The following is a 25699-nucleotide window of genomic DNA, read 5'->3' as shown; positions in this document are numbered from 1 at the left end:
CAACAACCCAATTAACTTCCATTAACAAAATGCGTACAGTCTTTTTATATTTACACTTGTTTGAGACACCAGCTCCTACTGAGCATGTGCGCGAATTTACAGAATATACTTATATGCATTTGTGATTTGCTGATGGCTGTCACATAATACAGGAGGAGTGGAAATATACATAACTTTGAAAATTGTCAGAAAAAAAAAATCTACTCATTTGAAGTTTAGACTAAGTGCTATTGCATTTTCTTTTTATCATGCATTTGATAATTATGCAAATCTACTGTATTTACTGGTCCTTTAAGATTTCCCATAAAACAAATCTTAAGTGGTGGCAGCTTAGAGATAGTTTAGTGTGAGTAGCATTAAATGAGAGTTTTAGGCATTTTTTCTAGGTCTAAAACAGACTAAAGGGTATTTGTTAACCCTTGCGCTCACTAAACTAAGTCACAGGCTTGCCTGGAGTGGCTGCTAGACTGTGACAAATTGGTTAAGGTGGAAAGGGTCTGTTAACCCTTTTTTTGTGCCAAAACAAGTGACTGAAGCAGGGGTGATTAACCCTGGGTGTGTGAGTGTACAAACTTTGAAATGAAGACTTTAAATGCTAAACAGCATTATAACCTAATAAAATAATCACACAACACAGAATATATAATTAAACTAAGTTAAATGAACAAAAACATTTGCTAAACAGCATTATAAACCTAATAAAATAATCACACAACACAGAATATATAATTAAACTAAGTTAAATGAACAAAAACATTTGCTAAACAGCATTATAAACCTAATAAAATAATCACACAACACAGACTTCACTTGCATTTTTCTGCAAACAGTTCATTCTATGCATTCCAATCTGGACTGATTTATAGACAGGAAGATCTTGCTCATTTGAAATCTGCTCGATAGCTCAGGTCTGGTTAAACTGAATAATTTCAGCTTGATTGGCTTTGCTGCAACACAAGCAGACAGCTCCACCTACTGGCTATTTTAATAAATGCACTGCTTCTCAATGCTTTGCAATAGCAGTCACATGACTGGAAAAAAAGGTTGTTATTCTGAAACGGTGTAAATTGAACCGTTGTAAAACGAGGGCCACCTGTGTGTATGTATGTGTGTATATATAAATATATATATATATATATATATATATATATATATATATATATATATATATATATATATATATATATATACATACACACACACACATATATATATATATATACATACACACACATTATAAATATATATATATATATATATATATATATATATATATATATATATATATATATATATATATATATAAAGGAAACGAGGAACTCCAAGACTATTGCCAATGTTGGTTTATTAGAGCAGGTGAGAGACACAATCAGTGTGCAAGGATTAGATCTGACGCGTTTCCCGCATGCTCACATGCGCTTCAGAGATCTACAGGTGTACACCTGCAGTTAGGTTAAATACAGGTATTGACCAATATGTGAGTAAAATCTTAATTGTCACTAATAGGGGTGGAGACTAGTAATAACAAGCGTGAAGTTGATTACAAATTCTTACAAACAGAAAGTACCTTAAAGTGATAGTGCAAAAGAGAATTTAAGTGACAAGTGAGTGATATTGATATTGGCAATAATAGATATGTTCTTTTGTTTTTTGTGTGAATTTACCTAAGTTATACTAATAATTCTAATGACATTTTACAAAAAAGTATAAACAGTACAAGATCAACAATTGTGGGATATTCAGTTTTAAAAATTATTTTCTTCATCTTATTCAAGAAGCAATATAAAGATGAAGAAGACATGAATAGTATTGGTCCTAGTGGTATTGCATTATGTTGTTAGGAAGTAAAGTCTAAGTATATTGACTCTGTGCTCAAAACCATATTTCTATATAATTGGTAATGTCTATCCTAAAGAAAGAAAGAAAGATTCTTTGCTCATTCCAATATTTAACTAATAATTTCATGGGTAACATTAAAGAAGATGAAAAAATAAATAACTTGTATAGATTGGGAACAGTTCACATATACACACACACACACACACACACACATATACACATATATATATATATGTCTCTCTCTGCATTGGATGCCTATAAAAAGGGTATTGCAGTGATGCCTCAATAGCAAAGATAGATATTAATCACTCACTGGTATCTGTGATACAAAATAATAAAAGGAATTTTTACCACAGATTACTAAAGACCAGTGAGTGCATACATATACACACACACACAAATTAAAAGATATTCCTAGATTTTTCCGCCAGCTACTAGACTTTGAACAACATAATTTACGTAAGAACTTACCTGATAAATTCATTTCTTTCATATTGGCAAGAGTCCATGAGCTATTGACGTATGGGATATACAATCTTACCAGGAGGGGCAAAGTTTCCCAAACCTCAAAATGCCTATAAATACACCCCTCACCACACCCACAATTCAGTTTAACGAATAGCCAAGAAGTGGGGTGATAAAGAAAGGAGTAAAAAAGCATCAACAAAGAAATTTGGAAATAATTGTGCTTTATACAAAAAATCATAACCACCACAAAAAAGGGTGGGCCTCATGGACTCTTGCCAATATGAAAGAAATTAATTTATCAGGTAAGTTCTTACATAAATTATGTTTTCTTTCATGTAATTGGCAAGAGTCCATGAGCTAGTGACGTATGGGATAGCAATACCCAAGATGTGGAACTCGCAAGAGTCACTAGAGAGGGAGGGATAAAAAATAAAAACAGCCAATTCCGATGAAAAAAATTAATCCACAACCCAAATAATAAGTTTAGTCTAATAATTGAAAAGAAAAAAAAATTAAAGGGACAGTCAAGTCCAAAAAAAAACTAATTTTTCAAATAGGGCATGTAATTTTAAACAACTTTCCAATTTACTTTTATCAACAATTTTGCTTTGTTCTCTTGGTATTCTAGTTGAGAGCAAACCTAGGAAGGCTCATATAATTTCTAAGCCCTTGAAGGCCGCCTCTAATCACATGCTTTTGTATTTGCTTTTCACAACAGGGGAGAGAAGTTCAAGTAAACCATATAGATAACATTGTGATCATGCACGTGACTAGCGGCAGACACTGTACTAATTGGCTAAAATGCAAGTCAATAGATAATAACTAAAAGTCGGCGGTCAGAAGATGCTTAGATACAAGATAGTCACAGCAGTAAAAAATGTATTAATATAACAGTGTTGGTTATGCAAAACTGGGGAATGGGTAATAAAGGGATTATCTATCTTTTTAAACAACAAAAATTCTGGTGTTGACTGTCCCTTTAAATCATAAGCAGAAGAATCAAACTGAAACAGCTGCCTGAAGAACTTTTCTACCAAAAACTGCTTCCGAAGAAGCAAATACATCAAAATGATAGAATTTAGTAAAAGTATGCATAGAAGAACAGGTTACTGCTTTGCAAATCTGAACAACTGAAGCTTCATTCTTAAAAGCCCACAAAGTGGAGACTAATCAAGTAGAATGAGCTGTAATTCTCTGAGGCGGGGCTTGACCCAACCCCAAATAAGCTGAATGAATAAAAAGCTTAACCACGAAGCCAAGGAAATGGCAGAAGCCTTCTGACATTTCCAAGAACCAGAAAAGAAAACAAATAGCCTAGAAGTCTTCCTGAACTCTTTAGTAGCTTCAACATATTTCAAAGCTCTTACCACATCCAAAGAATGTAAGAATTTCTCCAAAGAATTCTTAGGATTAGGACACTAGGAAGGGACAACAAATTCTCTATTAATGTTGTTAGAATTCACAACCTTAGGTAAGAATTTAAATGAAGTCCGCAAAACCGCCTTTTCCTGAGAAAAAAAATCAGAAAAGGAGATTCACAAGAAAGAGCAGATAATTCAGAAACTCTTCTAGCAGAAGAGATGGCCAAAAGGAACAACACTTCTCAAGAAAGTATTTTAATGTCTAAAGAGAGCATAGGCTCAAATGGAGGAGCCTGTAAAGCCTTCAAAACCAAAATAAGACTCCAAGGAGGATAGATTGATTTAATGACAGGCTTGATAGAAACCAAAGCCTGTACAAAACAGTGAATATCGGGAAGCTGAATCAATCTTTCTGTGAAATGAGACAGAAAGAACAGCGATTTGTCCCTTCAAGGAACTTGCAGACATAACCTTTATTTAAACCATCCTGAAGAAACTGAAAAAATCTAGGAATTCTGAAAGAATACCAAGTGAACTTATGAGAAGAACACTATGCAGATAAGTCTTTCAAACTCGATAAATCTAAAAATAGATTTACGAGCCTGTAACATAGTATTATTAATCACTGAGTCAGAGAAACCTGTATGACTAAGCACTAGGTGTTTCATTTCCATACCTTCAAATTTAATGATTTGAAATCCTGATGGAAAAAACGGACCCTGAGACAGAAAATTGACCTTAGTGGAAGAAGTCCGAACAAAATCCGCATATCAAAACCTGTGAGGCCATGCTGGAACTACCAGCAAAACAAATGACTGTTCCATGATGATTATGGATATCACTCTTGGAAGAAAAACTAGAGGCGGGATAATATAAGAAGGTTGGTAGCACCAAGAAAGTGTCAACGCATCCACTGCTTCCACCTGAAGATCCCTGGACCTGGACAGGTACCTGGGAAGTTTTCTTGTTTAGATGATAAGCCACCAGATCTATTTCTGAAAGACCCCACATCTGAACAATCTGAGAAAACACATCTGGATGGAGAGACCACTCCCCTGGATGTAAAGTCTGACGGTTGAAATAATCTGCTCCCCAATTGTCTACCCCTGGGATATGAACCACAGAAATTAGACAAGAGCTGTATTCCGCCCAAAAAAGTATTAGAGATACTTCTTTCATAGCTAGGGGACTGTGAGTCCCACCCTGATGACAGACATATGCCACAGCTGTGATAATGTCTGTCTTGAAAGCAATTGAATGGTCTTCTCTTCAACAGGGGCCAAGCCTGAAGAGCCCTGAAAATTGAACAGAGTTCCAAATATTTATTGGTAATCTCGCCTCTTCAGATTTCCAAACCCCTTGTGCTGTCAGAGATCCCTAAACAGCTGTTGTGATCACAGTCCAGGTTGGACGAACCAAAGAGACCCCTAGAACTTTACGATGGTGATCTAACCACCAAGTCAGAGATAATTGAATATTGAGATTTAAGGATATTAATTGTGATAACCTAGTATAATCCCTGCACCATTGATTCAGCATACAAAGCGGGAGAGATCTCATATGAAAACGAGCAAAGGAAATAGAGTCCGATGCTGCAGTCATGAGACCTAAAACTTCCATGCACATAGCAACTGAAGGAAATAATAGAGACTGAAGGTTCCGACAAGCTGAACCCAATTTAAAATTGTCTCTTGTCTGTTAGAGACAGAGACATGGACACAATCTATCTAGAAACCTAAAAAGGTGACCTTTGTCTGAGGAATCAAGGAACTTTTTGGTAAATTGATCCTCCAACCATGTCTCTGAAGAAACAACAAAAGTTGATTCATATGAGATTCTGCAGAACGTAAAGACTGAGCAAGTACCAAGTATCGTCCAAATAAGGAAACACTGAGAACCTTTGAAAAGATTCCTAGAGCTGTCGCTAGGCCAGAAAGGAAGAGCAACAAATTGGTAATGCTTGTCTAAAAAAGAGAATCTCAGAAACGGATAATAATCTGGATGAAACAGAATATGAAGATATGCATCCTGTAAGTCTATTGTGGGCATATAATGCCCTTGCTGAACAAAAGGCAGAATAGACCTTATAGTCACCATTCTGAAAGCTGGTACTCTTACATGTCAATTCAAAATTTTTAGATTTAAAACTGGTCTGAATTAATTTTCTCTTTCTCTGGGACAATGAATAGTTTTGGATAAAACCCCAGACCCCGTTCCTAAAAACGGAACTGGCATGATTACCCCAGATAACTTCAGGTCTGAAACACACTTCAGGAAAGTCTGAGCCTTTACTGGGATTTCTGGAATGCGTGAGAGAAAAAAAACTTCTCACAGGCGGTCTTACTCAGAATCCTTTTCTGTACCCCTGAGAAACAATATTCTGAATCTAAGGATTTTGGACCGAATTGATCCAAACAATTTAGAAAAATCTTAATCTGCCCCCTACCAGCTGAACTGGAATAAGGGCCGCACCTTCATGCAGACTTGGGGGCTGGCTTTGATCTCTTAAATTGCTCGAAAGGCTTCCAATTGGAATCATATTCCTTGGGGAAGAGTTAGGTTTCTGTTCCTATTTAAGAACAAAAACGGATAGAAGCTTAAAATTTACCCTTAGAACTTAATCTTGAGGCAAAAAAACTCCCTTCGCCACAGTAACAGTTGAAAGTATTGAATCCAACTGTGAACCAAATAATTTATTACCTTGGAAGGAAAAAAATAGAAATCTGGATTTAGAAATCATATCAGCATTCCACAAAGCTCTTCTAGCTAAAAATAGCTAAAGACATAGATTTAACATTAATTTTGATAATATCAAAAAATGGCATCACAAATTAAATTAGCATGTTGAAACAAGTTAACAATGCTAGACAAATCATGATCCGATACTTGTTGCGCTAAAGTTTCCAACCAAAAAGTTGAAGCAGCTGCAACATCAGCCAAAGAAATTGCAGGCCTAAGAAAAGGACCTGAAATTAAATTAACTTTCCTTAGATAAAATACAAGTTTCCTATCTGAAGGATCTTAAAAATAAATACTATTTTCCATAGGAATAGTAGTATGTTTAGCAAGAGTAGAGATAGCCCCATCAACTTCTTTTCCCAAAACTCCAATCTAACTGCTGGCAAAGGATACCATTTTTAAAATCTTAAAGAAGGAATAAAATAAGTACCAGGCCAATTCCATTCCTTAGAAATAATATCAGAAATAGCATCAGGAACTTTAAAAACCTCTGAAATAACCACAGGAGGTTTATAAACATAATTTAAATGTTTACTAGCTTTAAAATCAAGAGGACTAGTCTCCTCAATATCCAATATAATCAACCCTTCTTCAACAAAGAACGAATGTACTCCATTTTAAATAAATAAGTAGATTTGTTAGTGTCAATATCTGATGAAGGATCTTCTGAATCAGATAGATCCTCATCAGAGAAGGATAATTCAGTATGTTGTCGGTCATTCGAAATTTCATCAACTTTATGAGAAGTTTAAAAAAAGACCTTTACATTTATTAGAAGGCGGGATGGCAGACTAAGCCTTCTGAATAGAATCAAAAAAATATTCTTATAAATTCACAGGTATATCTTGTACATTAGATGTTAAAAGAATAGCAACAGGCAATGCATTATTACTGATGGACATATTCTCTGCATGTAAAAGTTTATCATGATAACTTATTACAAACCACAGCTGAAGATATAATCTCCATAACATTACAATAAATGTACTTAGCTTTGGTAGAACTGATACCAGTCAGCAGGATTCCAACAGTGTTTTTCTGAGACAGTTTGAGACATCTTGCAAATGTAAGAGAAAAAACAACATATAAAGCAAAATTATAAATTTCCTTATATGACAGTTTCAGGAATGGGAACAAAATGCAAACAGCATAGCCCTCTGACATAGAAAAAAAGGCCAGAGGCAAAATGAATGGGGTCTTAAATAATGAAAATATTTGGCGGCAAGTATGACGCACAACAAACAGAAAAATATTTTTTGGCGCCAAAAACGTCCGGAAACAAAACACTAGCGTCACAGATGACGCAACCTTGTGAAGGACTCGGTGCCCACTAAGACACCGGAAATGACGAATTTGCATCAACGAACGTAACTTTCGTGCCAAAAAACCTTGCGCCAAGAATGACGCAATACATTTTGCCATTTTTGCGCCCTTGCGTGCCTAATACTGCCCGCAATTTTTAAAAAGAGTCAATTTGAAAAAGACTAAACCCCCCGTAAGAAATAATTTTTGTTTAAAAATGCATTTCCCAGATATAAAACTGACAGTCTGCAAAAGGAAATATACTGAAATCTGAATCATGGCAAATATAAGTACAATACATATATTTAGAACTTTATATAAATACATAAAGTGCCAAACCATAGCTGAGAGTTTCTTAAGTAATGAAAACATACTTACCAAAAGACACCCATCCACATATAGCAGATAACCGTTTCGGTACTGGTTTGGCTATCAGTAGAGGTAATGGAATATGAGAGTATATCATCGATCTGAAATGGGAGGTAGCAGATGAATCTCTACGACAGATAACATAGAACCTATGAAATAGATCCCCGTTAGGAAAACCGTTGCATTCAATAGGTGATACTCCCTTCACATCCCTCTGACATTCGCTGTACTCAGAGGAACCGGGCTTCAAAAAAGCAGAGAAGCGCATGTCAACGTAGAAATCTTAGCACAAACTTACTTCACCACCTCTATAGGAGGCAAAGTTTGTAAAACTGAATTGTGGGTGTGGTGAGGGGTGTATTTATAGGCATTTTGAGGTTTGGGAAACTTTGCCCCTCCTGGTAGGATTGTATATCCCATACGTCACTAGCTCATGGACTCTTGCCAATTACATGAAAGAAATATTATTTGTGAAGTACTTATTAAACTTATAGAAAAAATATTTTATTTAAAAAGTAATGAATCCAAAACTTTTTTCTCTCAAATGTAGCCAAGAAAAACTAAAATTTCATAGCACCTAAAACCTTTAGACAATGCAAAGAGGCAGAAGAATCCAAAATGAAAATGAAAATTTACAACCCATTATAAAGGCTTAGTAAACAGTGTATTGCAGACAAAAGTGGAAAAATGTTGGCACACTAAAACATGTGAAACCGAGTAGCAAGCAGCAAGTTACCTGTTTTTGGATGTATTTGTTGGAGCTGCTTGACCATGAATCCAGCGAGTCAGGGACATTCCCATTGAGAGCCTCGCTGGCAGGGGCAGCTGGAACAGAGATCTCATGGTATGTATTACATCCACTTGGAAAAGAGTAGGGTGTCTCTTCTGATAAAAAAACTGGACGCTTGGAGATATGAGAGGTGGTGGATTCTAGATCAGCTAGCAACGCATCTGTAAAACAAATAAATGAGATGGTTAAGGCATGATAAATAAAGCAACTCAAAATCTTGCTTATCTACACTAAAAAGCAATTTAAGTGGACACTAAACATCATGCAATTACAAGATTATTCTGCAACCTTGCAATAAATTAAATACATGCTAGATGAGTATGAAAAGGTTTTGAATGCATCAACAGCATGTTTTTCCAATTGCCAAATGTTCCCAACAACTTGCCTTATTTGGATGTACCAGTGCTGAACTTATACTGCAGTAGACAAGACTTGGTTTTGTCATTTTGTTAGCTAAGACTACATTCTTTTTGCAGTTTAATAAAAAATAAAAAAAAAAGTGACATAAATCGGGGCATGACAAACTTAGTAGCCAGGGAGCCCTGACTCCTAGAATTTTACCCCTAGCTTTTAACTTGTTGGGTTATTCTCCTAAAAAGTATATCTGGCACTTAAATATTCTTACTGGCTCTGATATTTTCAACAGATCTGTCAAACCATGACATAAAATTGCATTATACTTTGCATAATTAAACATTTTATATTAAAACTTCAAAGTGTTTTTATTCCAAAGAATCTTTTTAAGGTTTATGTCTCTTTATTAACAAACAATAAATGAAACAAAACAATTGTGAGTACAAAACCGGTAAAATGTTTATTAATCATTTTTGAATACAAATCGTTTGAAATCTGATGATTGTGGTAGATATAGCTATACACACAATATATATATATATATATATATATATATATATATATATATATATATATATATATATATATATAAATCATTTTCTCTTTTTTTAACTTTCAGAAAAGCACATTTTCATAAACAATACAGTACAGTACTGATATTAAAGGGACACTGAACCCAAATTATTTCTTTCGTGATTCAGATAGAGCATGCAATTTTAAGCAAATTTCTAATTTACTCCTATTATCAAATTTTCTTCATTCTCTTAGTATCTTTATCTGAAATGCAAGAATGTAAGTTTAGATGCCGGCCCATTTTTGGTGAACACACTGTTGTTCTTGCTGATTGGTGGATAAATTCACCCACCAATAAACAAGTGGTTTCCATGGTCCTGAACCAAATAAAAGCTTATCTTAGCTTTAAAGTGCTGCAGAGATTACTAACACAAGCTTTATATTTCAAGCTGGCAAACTCACTTACAGCTAGATCTAACTGTACACAACTAAGGGAGATAAACACATTCACCAGAGTAAGCAATTTTGAAAATCATTAAAGGGATATGAAAACCAAAAAAAATATTTTGTGAGTTAGAGCATACAATTTTAAAAATGTTTCCAATTTACTTCTATTATCAAATCTGCTTTGTTCCCATTATATTCTGTGTTGAAGAGATACCTATGTAGGCATCTGGGGAGCTACATGGGAGGAAAATGTGCTTCCATCTAGTGCTCTTTCAAATGGATAAGATTCTTGTAAAATTGCTGCCAAATAGTGCTCCAAAAAATGTGCCGGCTCCTAAGCATATAACCCTGCTTTTTAACAAACAAAGAAACATTGATAATATAAGTAAACTAGTGGTTTAGAACAGCATGCTTCATCTGAATCAAGAAAGAAAAGTTTTAGGTTTCATGTCCCTTTAATAAAATTACTATTTAAATGCTTTGAAAACATATTGCTTTTGGAGTTCAGCACTTAAAGTGAATGTAAAGTTTAATGAATCACTGGCCAGTTTTTAAAAAAAATATTTTAAAAATAGGGCCACTTTCATTCATTAAACTTTACAATGAAGCTGATTTGTTAAAATACTTACCTGTGTTAATAGAAAGCAGACCGGAGATCTTCCGCCTGTAGCTCCTGCTGTACTTAGCACAGTGATGACTAATCCAGCTTCCTCCAATCATTGCATGGCCTCACAAGCTGGATGCCAAAGGGGGCACGCAACGATTGGAGGAAGCCGGATTCATCATCAATCTGCTAAGTACAGCAGAAGTTTAATGAATGAAAGTACCCCTGTTTTTTTAAGAGTATTTTTTTAAAACCAGGCACTTATTCATTAAACGTTACAATCACTTTAATTGCAGATATAAACTATTCATATAAAAAAAAGCACTACATTGAAAAAATCTGCATAAAATATAAAGTTTTTAAAGCTTTTTGACTCTGCCATTTCCTTTGCAAAATACACAAGGTTTTCTAAACCCAAACAATTTCAGGGACAAAGCCCTTGAAAGCCCGATAGAATACAGTGGTCAATTAGAGAAAATTTAACTAAGCAATCACTATATAGAACGTTTCAACATTACGCAAGTGTCACCATGTACAAGTTTCTCTCTGTGTGGAGTAAGACAAGCATAAAATAATGAAATTATTTTGTATTCTTTATTTCAACATTTTATGGGTTAATACATTTTATGTTTAATGTCCCTTTAAAGGGGCAGTAAGCATTTTAAGAATGTAACATAAAAAGCATAGTAAAACAACTTTTCACTATACTTTATTTTGCTGTCTTTTTATGTAATTTTAGTCTAAAATGAAAGAACAAGAAAGGCTTCACAAACCTAATCTCTCATATATATCTCCCTAGCTTGCAGTTTGCTCTCTCATCATTTCTGCTGAAGCCAAACAATGGAGAATTTGTTAACAAAATGACAGTGGCAGGCCCCGTCTTCTACACATGCAAGCCAGTATTGGCTCCTCCAAATAAGGAAAATAGTGGGTGAAGTAGGCCATTGAAAAACAACTGCTATAAACAAGATGTTAACGTGTTCAAACAATATTCAGACTGTGTTGAAATGTTTTTCTATTGGAAGACTGAAGACTTTTAAATTACAATACATGCACTTAAGCTCAGAATATATACATTTGAAATTATATCTGCAAAGTCTGGGCACCCAGGTAAATAGATATATATATATATATACACACACACACACACACACACACATACATATATACACACACATATATATATATATATATATATATATATATATATATATATATATACACACACACACACATGTACACACAGTGTCTCACAAAAGTGAGTACACCCCTCACATTTTTGTAAATATTTTATTATATCTTTTAAGGTGTCAACACTGAAGAGATTACACTTTCCTGCAATGTAAAGTAGTGAGTGTACAGCCTGTATAACAGTGTAAATTTGCTGTCCCCTCAAAATAACTCAACACACAGCCATTAATGTCTAAACCGTTGGCAACAAAAGTGAGTACTCCCCTAATTGGAAATGTCCAAATTGGGCCCAAAGTGTCACAGGTTGCCACTGGAGTCCTTTTCTACTCCTTCATGACAACATCACTGAGCTGGTGGATGTTAGAGACCTTGCACTCCCCCACCTTCCGTTTGAGGATGCCCGTTTGAGGATGCCCCACAGATGCTCAATAGGGTTTAGGTCTGGAGACATGCTTGGCCAGTCCATCACCTTTACCCTCAGCTTCTTTAGCAAGGCAGTGGTTGTCTTGGAGGTGTGTTTGGGGTTGTTATGTTGGAATACTGCCCTGCGGGGATCATGCTCTGCTTCAGTATGTCACAGTACATGTTGACATTCATGGTTCCCTCAATGAACTGTAGCTTCCCAGTGCCGGCAGCACTCATACAGGCCCAGATCATGACACTCCCACCACCATGCTTTACTGTAGGCAAGACACACTAGTCTTTGTACTCCTCACCTGGTTGCCGCCACACACGCTTGACCCCATCTGAACCAAATACGTTTATCTTGGTCTTATCGGACCACAGGACATGGTTCCAGTAATCCATGTCCTTAGTCTGCTTGCCTTCAGCAAACTGTTTGTGGGCTTTCTTGTGCATCATCTTTAGAAGAGGCTTCCTTCTGGGATGACAGCCATGCAGACCAATTTGACGCAGTGTGCGGCGTATTGTCTGAGGACTGACAGGCTGACCCCCCCACCCCTTCAACCTCTGCAGCAATGCTGGCTGCACTAATACGTCTATTTCCCAAAGACAACCTTTGGATACGACTTCTTTGGTCGACCATGGCAAGGCCTGTTCTGAGTGGAACCTGTCCTGTGAAACCACTGTATGGTCTTGCACACCGTGCTGCAGCTCAGTTTCAGGGTCTTGGCAATCTTCTTATAGCCTAGGCTATCTTTGTGTAGAGCAACAATTCTTTTTTTCAGATCTTCAGAGAGTTCTTTGCCATGAGGTGCCATGTTGAACTTCCAGTGACCAATATGAGAGTGTGAGAGCGATAACACCAACACATCTGCTCCCCATTTATACTTGAGACCTTGTAACACTAACGAGTCACATGACACCGGGGAGGGAAAATGGCTAATTGGGCCTAATTTGGACATTTCCACTTAGGGGTGTACTCACTTTTGTTGCCAACAGTTCAGACATTAATGGCTGTGTACAAAAAAGACCATTGGAACTAAGTTCCACAAAATGTAATGCTATCTTAGCACTCTATGCCCAGACTAATGTATAAGTAGGAACTTGGGCTAAATAAAATATAACTTTTATTATTGCAATTAAAAGATGGGATACAACACACAAATTAAAATCCTTATCAGAAATTCCACTACTTTTATACTAGTGTCTCTTAATTCCTCAGTATCTTCGCCTCTTAATTATTAAGTAATGTTTAGGGACACTGTGGTTATTGGTTGACTCTACCGCTTAATAGTTACTATATTTGTGTTTTTAATCACAATCCTGGTATGTTAGTAAACCAGAATCTGATAAATAACTATTCAATATTCACGCTGCGGTTGTGGATGGAAGTTAGTATTCACTTGTGTTCAAATAATACTTTAATAGTTATTATATGGTGCTCTTCTTAATTTTCATAAGGGCCAATAATTTGGCTATCATATATCATATGGATTAATAAAGTCTATGCTGCTGTTGGTTGTAATATTAGGTTGATTCTAAAACATATAAAAGTCAATATGGAATTGTCTGTTTTATTATACCTCGCTTTAGTAGTTCCTGAGATATATTATTTCATGCTCTCAGTTTGAATATTTCTGGCTGAATAATGCCGATAGTCTTCTTGTTGACATTTTATGAGCTTGGACTTATATATACGGTATGAATTAACAAGATTTGTATAGGCTTGTATTTGCATCAAATGATGTTTGATGACTCGTAAGTAAATATGCATAGAGTTTATTCCATATCTATAGTTTATTGAATTTATTACTCCACACTTTTACTTGTATATTGTGTCTTCAATATCATTGATTGGAATTGTTGGTTGATACTTAGGGCTAAATTTATTAACGCCCTATGGCTGCAAGTTCTCACAAGAACTTGCTCGCCATCATTTATCAAGCAGCGGTCACCAGACCACTGCTTCCCTAGCCTCGCCTCTTCGCCACCTTTAATGTGGCGAAATTCAATCTCCTCGGTCTAGTCAGACAGAGGAGATTGACAGCTCCTGCCAGCGCATGATTGGCTGTGTGCGGGTAGGGGGCGGGATTGCACGCAAACACAAAATTGCGCTCGTGTGCAATGCCTTATACCTGCGGAGATTTTCGCCACGCCACAGGCGAGCTGAGGGGTACAGAGGCGCGTATACGCGCCCCTGTACGCCTCAGCTTTAATAGTATTTATATCACTAGATGTATCGAATTTGTTCCACGTGTGGTTTGTGGAACTCTTGCACACTCCTGCTTCCATAGTGTAACTTCAATATCTAGGGTATATGTTACACAATTTATAAATATACCGCTTGTCCTCTATTTGCTGCAATTTATTGTTTATCATTACAGCATTTATGCAGCCTCCGTTACTGTGTCTATATACATATCCTGATCCTAAGTTAATCTTTATTTGGATGTCATTAGGTTTGGTAAATGAGTTCTTATTATCTACATTTCAATTTTATATCTCAATTCAATGTTTCAACTTTAATGTGCTTGTTCAGTAAATGTTGCCCTCTATATACACATACTGGGTTCCCACATAGACCCTTATGTAAACATAGTCAGTATGACCACCGTTAGAATTATTTAAAATATATATATATATATATATATATATATATATATATATATATATATATATATATATATATATATATATATATATATATATATATATATACACATATATACATATACATATATACATATATATACACACACACACATATATATATATATACATATATACATACACACATACACAGGTAGCCCTCAGTTTACGCCGGGGTTAGGTTCCAGAAGGAATGGTTGTAAATCGAAACTGTTGTAAATTGAAACCCAGATTATAATTTAAGTCAATGGGAAGTGAGGGAGATAGGTTCCAGGCCCCTCTCAAAATTGTCATAAGTAACACCTAATACATTATTTTTAAAGCTTTGAAATGAAGACTTTAAATGCTAAACAGCATTATAAACCGAATAAAATAATCACACAACACTTAATATATAATTAAACTTAGTTAAATGAACAAAAACATTTGCTAAACAGCATTATAAACCTAATAAAATAATCACACAATGCAGACTTCACTTGCATTTTTCTGCAAACAGTTCTTTCTATACATTCCAATCTGGACTGATTTATAGACAGGAAGATCTTACTCCTTTGAAATCTGCTTGATAGCTCAGGTCTGGTTAAACTGATTAATTTCAGCTTGCTTGGCTGCAACACAAGTGGACAGCTCCACCTACTGGCTATTTTAATAAATGCACTGCTTCTCAATGCTTTTCAATAGCAGTCACATGACTGGAAAAAAAAATTGTTATTCTGAAACCGTGTAAATTGAACCGTTGTAAAACGAGGGCTACCTGTATATTATATATACAGGGAGTGCAGAATTATTAGGCAAGTTGTATTTTTGAGGATTAATTTTATTATTGAACAACCACCATGTTCTCAATGAACCCAAAAAACTCATTAATATCAAAGCTGAATAGTTTTGGAAGTAGTTTTTAGTTTGTTTTTAGTTATAGCTATTTTAGGGGAATATCTGTGTGTGCAGGTGACTATTACTGTGCATAATTATTAGGCAACTTAACAAAAAACAAATATATACCCATTTCAATTATTTATTTTTACCAGTGAAACCAATATAACATCTCAACATTCACAAATATACATTTCTGACATTCAAAAACAAAACAAAAACAAATCAGTGACCAATATAGCCACCTTTCTTTGCAAGGACAAGGATTCTGTCAGTGTTTTGATCTGTGCACCATCAACATTGCGTGCAGCAGCAACCACAGCCTCCCAGACACTGTTCAGAGAGGTGTACTGTTTTCCCTCCTTGTAAATCTCACATTTGATGATGGACCACAGGTTCTCAATGGGGTTCAGATCAGGTGAACAAGGAGGCCATGTCATTAGATTTTCTTCTTTTATACCCTTTCTTGCCAGCCACGCTGTGGAGTACTTGGACGCGTGTGATGGAGCATTGTCCTGCATGAAAATCATGTTTTTCTTGAAGGATGCAGACTTCTTCCTGTACCACTGCTTGAAGAAGGTGTCTTCCAGAAACTGGCAGTAGGACTGGGAGTTGAGCTTGACTCCATCCTCAACCCGAAAAGGCCCCACAAGCTCATCTTTGATGATACCAGCCCAAACCAGTACTCCACCTTGCTGGCGTCTGAGTCGGACTGGAGCACTCTGCCCTTTAGCAATCCAGCCACGGGCCCATCCATCTGGCCCATCAAGACTCACTCATTTCATCAGTCCATAAAACCTTAGAAAAATCAGTCTAGAGATATTTCTTGGCCCAGTCTTGACGTTTCAGCTTGTGTGTCTTGTTCAGTGGTGGTCGTCTTTCAGCCTTTCTTACCTTGGCCATGTCTCTAAATATTGCACACCTTGTGCTTTTGGGCACTCCAGTGATGTTGCAGCTCTGAAATATGGCCAAACTGGTGGCAAGTGGCATCTTGGCAGCTGCACGCTTGACTTTTCTCAGTTCATGGGCAGTTATTTTGCGCCTTGGTTTTTCCACACGCTTCTTGCGACCCTGTTGACTATTTTGAATGAAACGCTTGATTGTTCGATGATCACGCTTCAGAAGCTTTGCAATTTTAAGAGTGCTGCATCCCTCTGCAAGATATCTCACTATTTTTGACTTTTCTGGGCCTGTCAAGTCCTTCTTTTGACCCATTTTGCCAAAGGAAAGGAAGTTGCCTAATAATTATGCACACCTGATATAGGGTGTTGATGTCATTAGACCACACCCCTTCTCATTACAGAGATGCACATCACCTAATATGCTTAATTGGTAGTAGGCTTTCGAGCCTATACAGCTTGGAGTAAGACGACATGCATAAAGAGGATGATGTGGTCAAAATACTAATTTGCCTAATAATTCTGCACTCCCTATGTATGTATGTATGTATGTATGTATGTATGTATGTATGTATGTATGTATGTATGTATATACATACATATATATACATACACATACATATATATACATATACACATATACATACATATATATATATATATATATATATATATATATAAAAAATCCCAAATGAACTCTGCACTCACTCCGCTGTTCAACTGCCCAGGGTGCATCCAATGCCGCAGTGTGCCTTCACAAATATCCAAAAAAGAGAGCACTCACCAGGACTTATACTTTAAAGCATTTACAGCTTTATTTTAACAAAGTGACGTTTCGAGGATTTTAACCTCGTCCTCAGACTTTACAACAGTGTACATACCTCAACGCTTTTAAACCCTCCACCGACTATCACCGCGATACCGGAAGTCACCCGGCGTCCTGTGCGCAAGACTGCGCATGTCAGAGCGTCGGCATGGCAACCGGCCGCGGTGTACACTAAAAACAAAAATGTGAATACAAATGGTTACAATACAGAGCTGTTCAATTGTTACAATATTCTCAATGCACTTAACATTCTAACAATATCCATTATAAGAGCTAGATAGTTACAACACTTAACATCCCTACGATGCGTGTAGATTACTGTGTCAAATTTACCTAACTATTTCAAAAACTGGGAATTGGTATAGACATGATTTTGGGTCAAACCTACCACCACGTATGGCTATACTGGCTATCATAATACAAATTATTGCTAACTTCAGGATAATACTCCCTAGACTTATGGTATCACAGATAACAGTGCCAGTCCAGGTTGGTATTCAACCCTCCGGGCACCAAAGTGCCCAGATTGAAGATCCACCTGGACTCGCACTGCAACAGGAGTCTATCCCTATCACCCCCTCTAGTTGGGGGTGGAATGTGATCTATGTTGCTGACCTGAGATATGTGATCATAGATCACATTCCACCCCCAACTAGAGGGGGTGATAGGGATAGACTCCTGTTGCAGTGCGAGTCCAGGTGGATCTTCAATCTGGGCACTTTGGTGCCCGGAGGGTTGAATACCAACCTGGACTGGCACTGTTATCTGTGATACCATAAGTCTAGGGAGTATTATCCTGAAGTTAGCAATAATTTGTATTATGATAGCCAGTATAGCCATACGTGGTGGTAGGTTTGACCCAAAATCATGTCTATACCAATTCCCAGTTTTTGAAATAGTTAGGTAAATTTGACACAGTAATCTACACGCATCGTAGGGATGTTAAGTGTTGTAACTATCTAGCTCTTATAATGGATATTGTTAGAATGTTAAGTGCATTGAGAATATTGTAACAATTGAACAGCTCTGTATTGTAACCATTTGTATTCACATTTTTGTTTTTAGTGTACACCGCGGCCGGTTGCCATGCCGACGCTCTGACATGCGCAGTCTTGCGCACAGGACGCCGGGTGACTTCCGGTATCGCGGTGATAGTCGGTGGAGGGTTTAAAAGCGTTGAGGTATGTACACTGTTGTAAAGTCTGAGGACGAGGTTAAAATCCTCGAAACGTCACTTTGTTAAAATAAAGCTGTAAATGCTTTAAAGTATAAGTCCTGGTGAGTGCTCTCTTTTTTGGATATTTGTGAAGGCACACTGCGGCATTGGATGCACCCTGGGCAGTTGAACAGCGGAGTGAGTGCAGAGTTCATTTGGGATTTTTATATATATATATATATATATATATATATATATATATATATATATACACACACATACACACATATACATACATAAATACCATAAAAAAAAGTTCAAAAGACCGCACATATATTAATTTACACTGCCCACATAGAGAACACACACCATATCTTCTGCAGTCCGTTATATGTCAGGTGGATCCCAGTGTCTAATAAACGAAAAGGTGAGATGAAATCCCTGTAAAATAGGACATTTGGCACCCAAGCAACATAAATCTTACTGACACAATGAAAGTGTGGCCATGGGACCTTTAAGAGCAGCCAGTGCCCAACGCAGCATACATAGCCTAATGCATTTGTGTATTTTTATGTGCAACATGTACCTCCATGTTTTTATCAGTGGATTACAATAAAAGTTTTGTTTTAACTTCGCCTTTGGATTTATTTATTTTTTAATAAAATATCTACCAGGGTGCCCAGACTTTGCAGATATAATTTCAAATGTATATATTCTGAGCTTAAAGGGACAGTACATGTATTATAATTAAAAAAAAAAAACGTTTTCAGTCTTCCAATAGAAAAGCATTTCAAACAGTCTGAACGTTGTTTGAAAACATTTGCCCATACTTTGCAGATATATATCTATATCTTGCACACTAAAGGCAGAGGCTACACTGATAATTTCTAAGTGCTTATTTTGGAAGAAAACAAGTTGTTGGCAGTTGTTAAAACAATCTTTCGTTTACTCTGATTTTTTTTTTTTTTACTGAAGGCGCACAGTTTTAGCCAAACTAAAAGACTTTGAAATCTGATTGTTCTATCCCTTTACATGTAATACAACAGTGTGCCAGAAATGTTTTTTAATTGTTATATCTCTGACAGCAAAAAGTGTCTGAAACTTTGCTTATCGGGGTCTCAAACTAGATATCACAGGAAGTTAAATACAGTGTGTGTGTGTGGGGGGGGGGGGGGGGTTGATAAAGCCCTGATGTGAATAATGTGTAGAAAGCTCAGTTTCCTTGAAGTGAATCAATATCAGTCATTTCCTGATTTCTTAACACAATCTCTTCGTCACATTGCATTAAGGTCATGGCTTCCGTGTGTCAAAAAATGTTAACTCATGCAATGGGAAACCATTCAGCTATGTTGTAATATTTTTGTTGATTTCATAAACATGCTATTGCTTCAATATTTAGTCCTGGCTGAATGTCCTGCATAGGTTACGTTATGTTTTTATTTTATGCTTGCTCTTACGATAATTGAAGAAAAACATCAGTGCCAGGGCTGAAGATCAACCACTGGATCCACACTATAAAAAGCCTCTAGGGATAACCAGACTTTGGCAGGCTATCAAAATAAGGCCAAGTACGAAAGGGAGGATACGTGCGTGTCAGACTGCGGGCTGACCTGGCATAGTCCCAAGTACTAGAAATTCACTGAAACGATTACAGCAGTCTGGGTCTGCCTCAAAACCAGCAGATAATTGGCATAAAAGAAATCCCAAGCAGGAAAACACACAGGTTCATGGCACTTCCACCTGTAAAACATGCAGTCAAAGTGTTATATATTTTATGTATTTATTTCTCTATATCTATCTATATATCTATATATCCCACAGCTGTATTCGCTGAAGAAAAAAAAGACAAGCTTCCACAAGGGTGACAAGACCAAGTAATTGTCTAAAATGGGAATAAAATACACTTTTCAGCCAACAGCAGCTCATTATAGAAATTAAACAGTATAGGAATGCGGAATGACAGATCCCAGGAAGCAGCTGTAATTCACCTTTTGGAATATTCTAAAGATATCTATATGCAAGAGAACCCCTGTGTGGTTTCTAAGAATGCACTTGCCTGGCTCCTCAGTATTCTTGCTGCTTTGTGTATTTGAAATAAATCTCTTAAAGGGACAGGAAACCCCATCAACAAATACACCCTCTCTCTTCCCTCACTTTTCCCTCATTCGAAACCCACATGATTCGCTTATTCTCCCCTCTCTCTGTACGTGTAGCAGTCATATACAGACCCCCTGGCTCCGCAACTCAATTTCTAGATCACTTGGCTGCCTGGCTACCCTACTTCCTTTCCTCTGACACCCCTGCCCTCATTCTTGGCGACTTCAACATCCCCCTTAACAATCCCACTGCCTCATCTGCTAAACAACTTCTGCAACTCACTTCCTCCTTCGGTCTGTCACAATGGACTGATTCTTCCACTCACAAAGACGGTCACTCCCTTGACCTGATCTTTAGCTATCGATGCACTCTCTCAAACTTCTCAAACTCCCCTTTTCCTCTGTCTGACCACCATCTCCTTACCTGCAACATTTCATCCCTTCCTACAACTCTCCCACCTTCTACTCCTCACACCAAACTTCACAGAAGCATTAGGTCTTTAGATCAGCAACAACTTGCTAATTCCCTTCATCCACTCCTCTCATCCTTCTCCTCCTTTTCCTGCCCTGAACAATCTATCTGCCACTATAATTCCACCCTTATATCCGTCCTTGACAATCTCGCCCCTCTTACCACTGCTAGGAAATCACACACTCATCCCCAGCCCTGGCATACTCCTCTGACACGGTACCTACGCAGATGTTCCCGTACTGCTGAACGGCATTGGAGAAAATCACGGAGTTCTGATGATTTTCTTCATTACAAATTCATCTTGAACTCCTACTACTCTGCCCTTAATTTCCACAAGCAACACTACTTCTCTACCCTTATCTCTAATCTTTCTTCAAACCCAAAACGTCTGTTCTCCACTTTCAATACTCTCCTCCGCCCTCCCCCACTTCCTATTACAACTTCTCTGTCAGCCCAAGACTTTGCCAGTCACTTCATTACCAAAATTGACTCCATCAGAAATGAAATCAGCTCAACACAATTCCATTCTCTCCCCCCCTCAAATACTCTCACCCAACCACAACCCTCATAACCTGAAACTTAGTTCATTCTCCCCTGTTACTGAGGATGAAGTTTCAGCACTTATACTGCGCTCTCACCTCACTACCTGTCCCCTGGACCCTATCCCCTCACAGCTGCTCCCCTCTCTCTCTGCTACCCTTACCCCTATACTAACACACATTTTCAACCTCTCCCTCAGCACTGGTACATTTCCCTCATCATTGAAACATGCGCTGGTCACACCTATCCTCAAAAAACCTTCCCTTGATCCTACCTCCCCATCCAACTACCGCCCAATTTCCCTCCTCCCTCTTGCTTCAAAGCTTCTCGAAAAACTAGTATATGCACGCCTATCCCATTTCCTTACGTTAAACTCCCTTCTTGACCCGCTGCAATCTGGATTTCGTCCCTATCACTCCACAGAGACAGCTATTGTTAAGGTCACCAACGACCTACTTACAGCCAAATCAAAAGGCCACTTCTCTCTGCTTATCCTCCTTGATCTGTCCGCAGCCTTTGACACGGTCGACCACCCTCTTCTGCTCCAAACCCTCCAATCCTTCGGCATCTGTGACACAGCCCTCTCGTGGCTCTCTTCCTACCTGTCAAACCGTACCTTCAGTGTAGCCTTCTCTGGGGCCTCCTCTGCCCCGTCACCACTTTCTGTCGGAGTACCGCAGGGCTCTGTCCTCGGTCCCCTTCTCTTCTCTATCTATACGTCATCATTAGGTTCCCTAATTAAGTCCCACGGTTTCCAATATCATTTGTATGCCGATGACACCCAAATCTACTTCTCTGCACCAGAACTATCTCCTTCCTTGCTAACCCGTGTCACTAACTGTCTTTCTCACATCTCTTCCTGGATGTCCTCTCACTACCTCAAGCTAAATCTCTCCAAAACTGAGCTCCTCATTTTCCCCCCTTCTTCCAAAGTCTCCACCCCCAATATCTCTATAACTGTCGACAACTCCATCATCACCCCTACCCCGCACGCCCGATGTCTCGGGGTCACATTCGACTCAGATCTTTCCTTCACTCCTCACATTCAGTCATTGGCTAAAGCCTGCCGCTTTCACCTTAAAAACATCTCTAAAATTAGACACTTCCTTACACAAGACACAACTAAGATTTTAATCCACTCTCTTATTCTTTCCCGCCTTGATTACTGCAACTCTGTCCTCTCTGGTCTCCCCACCTGCCGCCTAGCTCCTTTACAATCCATAATAAATGCCTCTGCCAGACTCATCTTCCTTACACGTCGCTCTTCATCTGCTGCGCCTCTCTGCCAATCCCTTCACTGGCTTCCTCTTGCCTCTAGGATCAAACACAAAACCCTCACTCTGACATACAAAGCACTCAACTGCACTGCTCCCCCCTACATCTCAGACCTTGTCTCCAGATACTCTCCCTCCCGTCCCCTTCGCTCTGCTCATGACCTCCTACTCTCCTCCTCTCTTGTCACCTCATCACACTCCCGTTTACAGGACTTCTCCAGACTGGCTCCCATCTTGTGGAACTCTCTGCCTCGCTCCATAAGACTCTCTTCTAGTTTTAAAAGCTTCAAGTGCTCCCTAAAGACTCTACTGTTCAGGGACGCATACAACCTACGCTAACCTTTCCTAATACCAGTTCCTCTCCTCCACTGCAATCCCCTGAACCCTCTTAGCATGTAAGCCTAATAGTCCAGCTGTTTGTGGATCACCTTCTTAAGAGCTGACTACAACAGTGCAACTCTTGGCAGGGCCCTCTACCATATAATTGTTTTGTTGTACTCCCCCTTTGGTTATAGCGCTGCGGAATCTGTTGGCGCTCTACAAATAACCGATAATAATAATAATCATTCTCTCATTTAAACAACTTTGCAATTTACTTCTATTATCAAATTTGCTTCATTCTCCTGTTATCCTTTGCTGGTGGGTGGGAGCCATTGCAGGGAAGCAGGTGGGTGGCCCATCGCTGGTGAACTTCCGGGCAGCAGTGTGTGAGTGCGCGCAGGAGCAGGTGCGCTCGCGCGAGATAGAGATACGCCCATATGAGCACCTATGAAGTGGTGTGAGAGGGTGGTGGAAGAGGAGGGGAAATAATGTTGGGAAAGGGATCTGGGAGGGGGGTAGGGTATTGAGGGGGGGCAGCTACACTACAGAAAAGTGGGAATAACTTTAAAAAAAAAAAGACCAATTTTATTACAAAGTGGGTACTGTCAGACAGCTGCCAGTACCCAAAATGGTGGCAAATAGGGGGAGGGTTAGAGAGCTGTTGGGGGGGGAGCGCTCAGGGAGCTTGGGTAGTAAGGGGATACCCTACACAGCAGAAAATATATAATTTTTAAAAAAAGGAAAAAAAAAACACTATTATTATACTGGCAGACAATAGTGAGGTGGGGAAGGGAAGAGAGCTGTTTGAGAGTGGTCAGGGAGGGATCAAGGGGTGGGATGTGTCAGGTGGGAGGCTAATCTCTACACTAATGCTAAAATTAACCCTTCAAGCTACCTAATTAACCCCTTTACTGCTGGGCATATTACAAGTGTGATGCGCAGGGGTATTTAGTGGCCTTCTAATTACTAAAAAGCAATGCCAAAGCCATATATGTCTGCTATTTCTGAACAAAGGGGATCCTAGAGAAGCATTTACAACCATTTGTGCAATAATTGCACAAGCTGTTTGTAAATAATTTCAGTGAGAAACCTAAAGTTTGTGAAAAAGTGAATTTTTTTTTTATTTGATCGCATTTGGTGGTGAAATGGTGGCATGAAATATATCAAAATGGGCCTAGATCAATACTTTGGGTTGTCTACTACACTGAAGCTAAAATTAACCCTACAAGCTACCTAATTAACCCCTTAACTGCTAGGCATAATACAAGTGTGGTGCGCAGCAGAATTTAGTGGCCTTCTAATTACCAAAAAGTAATGCCAAAGCCATAAATATCTGCTATTTCGGAACAAATGGGATCACAGAGAAGCATTTACAGCCATTTGTGCCATAATTGCACAAGTTGTTCGTAAATTTCAGTGAGAAACCTAAAGTTTGTAAAAAAAATGTTAATAAAAAAGTGAACGATTATTTTATTTGATTGCATTTGGCAGTGAAATGGTGGCATGAAAACAGAATTTATGCTTACCTGATAAATTACTTTCTCCAACAGTGTGTCCGGTCCACGGCGTCATCCATTACTTGAGGGAATATTCTCTTCCCCAACAGGAAATGGCAAAGAGCACAGCAAAAGCTGCCCATATAGCCCCTCCTCGGGCTCCGCCCCCCAGTCATTCGACCGACAGTTAGGAGAAAAAAAGGAGAAACTATAGGGTGCCGTGGTGACTGTAGTGTATAGAGAAAGAAATTTTTCAAACCTGATTAAAAAAACCAGGGCGGGCCGTGGACCGGACACACCGTTGGAGAAAGTAATTTATCAGGTAAGCATAAATTCTGTTTTCTCCAACATTGGTGTGTCCAGTCCACGGCGTCATCCATTACGTGTGGGAACCAATACGAAAGCTTTAGGACACGGATGAAGGGAGGGAGCAAATCAGGTTACCTAAACAGAAGGCACCACGGCTTGCAAAACCTCTCTCCCAAAAATAGCCTCCGAAGAAGCATAAGTATCAAATTTGTAGAATTTGGCAAAAGTGTGCAGAGAAGACCAAGTCGCTGCCTTACATATCTGATCAATAGAAGCCTCGTTCTTGAAGGCCCACGTGGTAGCCACAGCCCTAGTAGAGTGAGCTGTGATTCGTTCAGGAGGCTGCCGCCCGGCAGTCTCATAAACCAATCGGATGATGCTTTTCAGCCAGAAAGAAAGAGAGGTA

The 25699-nt window shown here is 38.3% G+C and overlaps 1 protein-coding gene across 4 annotated transcripts in view; it reads right to left on the bottom strand.

The window, feature by feature from the left end:
- PXN (paxillin) overlaps nt 1–25699 on the bottom strand; it is a 152726-nt gene that overhangs the window by 88803 nt on the left and 38224 nt on the right. For 3 of the 4 annotated variants that reach the window (XM_053702055.1, XM_053702057.1, XM_053702058.1), the window contains exon 2: nt 8815–9029. In XM_053702055.1, coding sequence (XP_053558030.1) covers nt 8815–9029 — 215 coding nt within the window. Of the gene's footprint in view, nt 1–8814; nt 9030–20395; nt 20517–25699 lie in introns of those variants that run through there. The other variant, XM_053702056.1, reaches the window with a different exon arrangement.

The sequence above is a fragment of the Bombina bombina genome, chromosome 2, assembly GCF_027579735.1.
Source record: "Bombina bombina isolate aBomBom1 chromosome 2, aBomBom1.pri, whole genome shotgun sequence".
NCBI classification, from domain to species: Eukaryota; Metazoa; Chordata; class Amphibia; order Anura; family Bombinatoridae; genus Bombina; species Bombina bombina.
The sequence above is the reverse complement of the archived record's forward strand: the minus strand, read 5'-3'. Positions and strand labels throughout refer to the sequence as shown.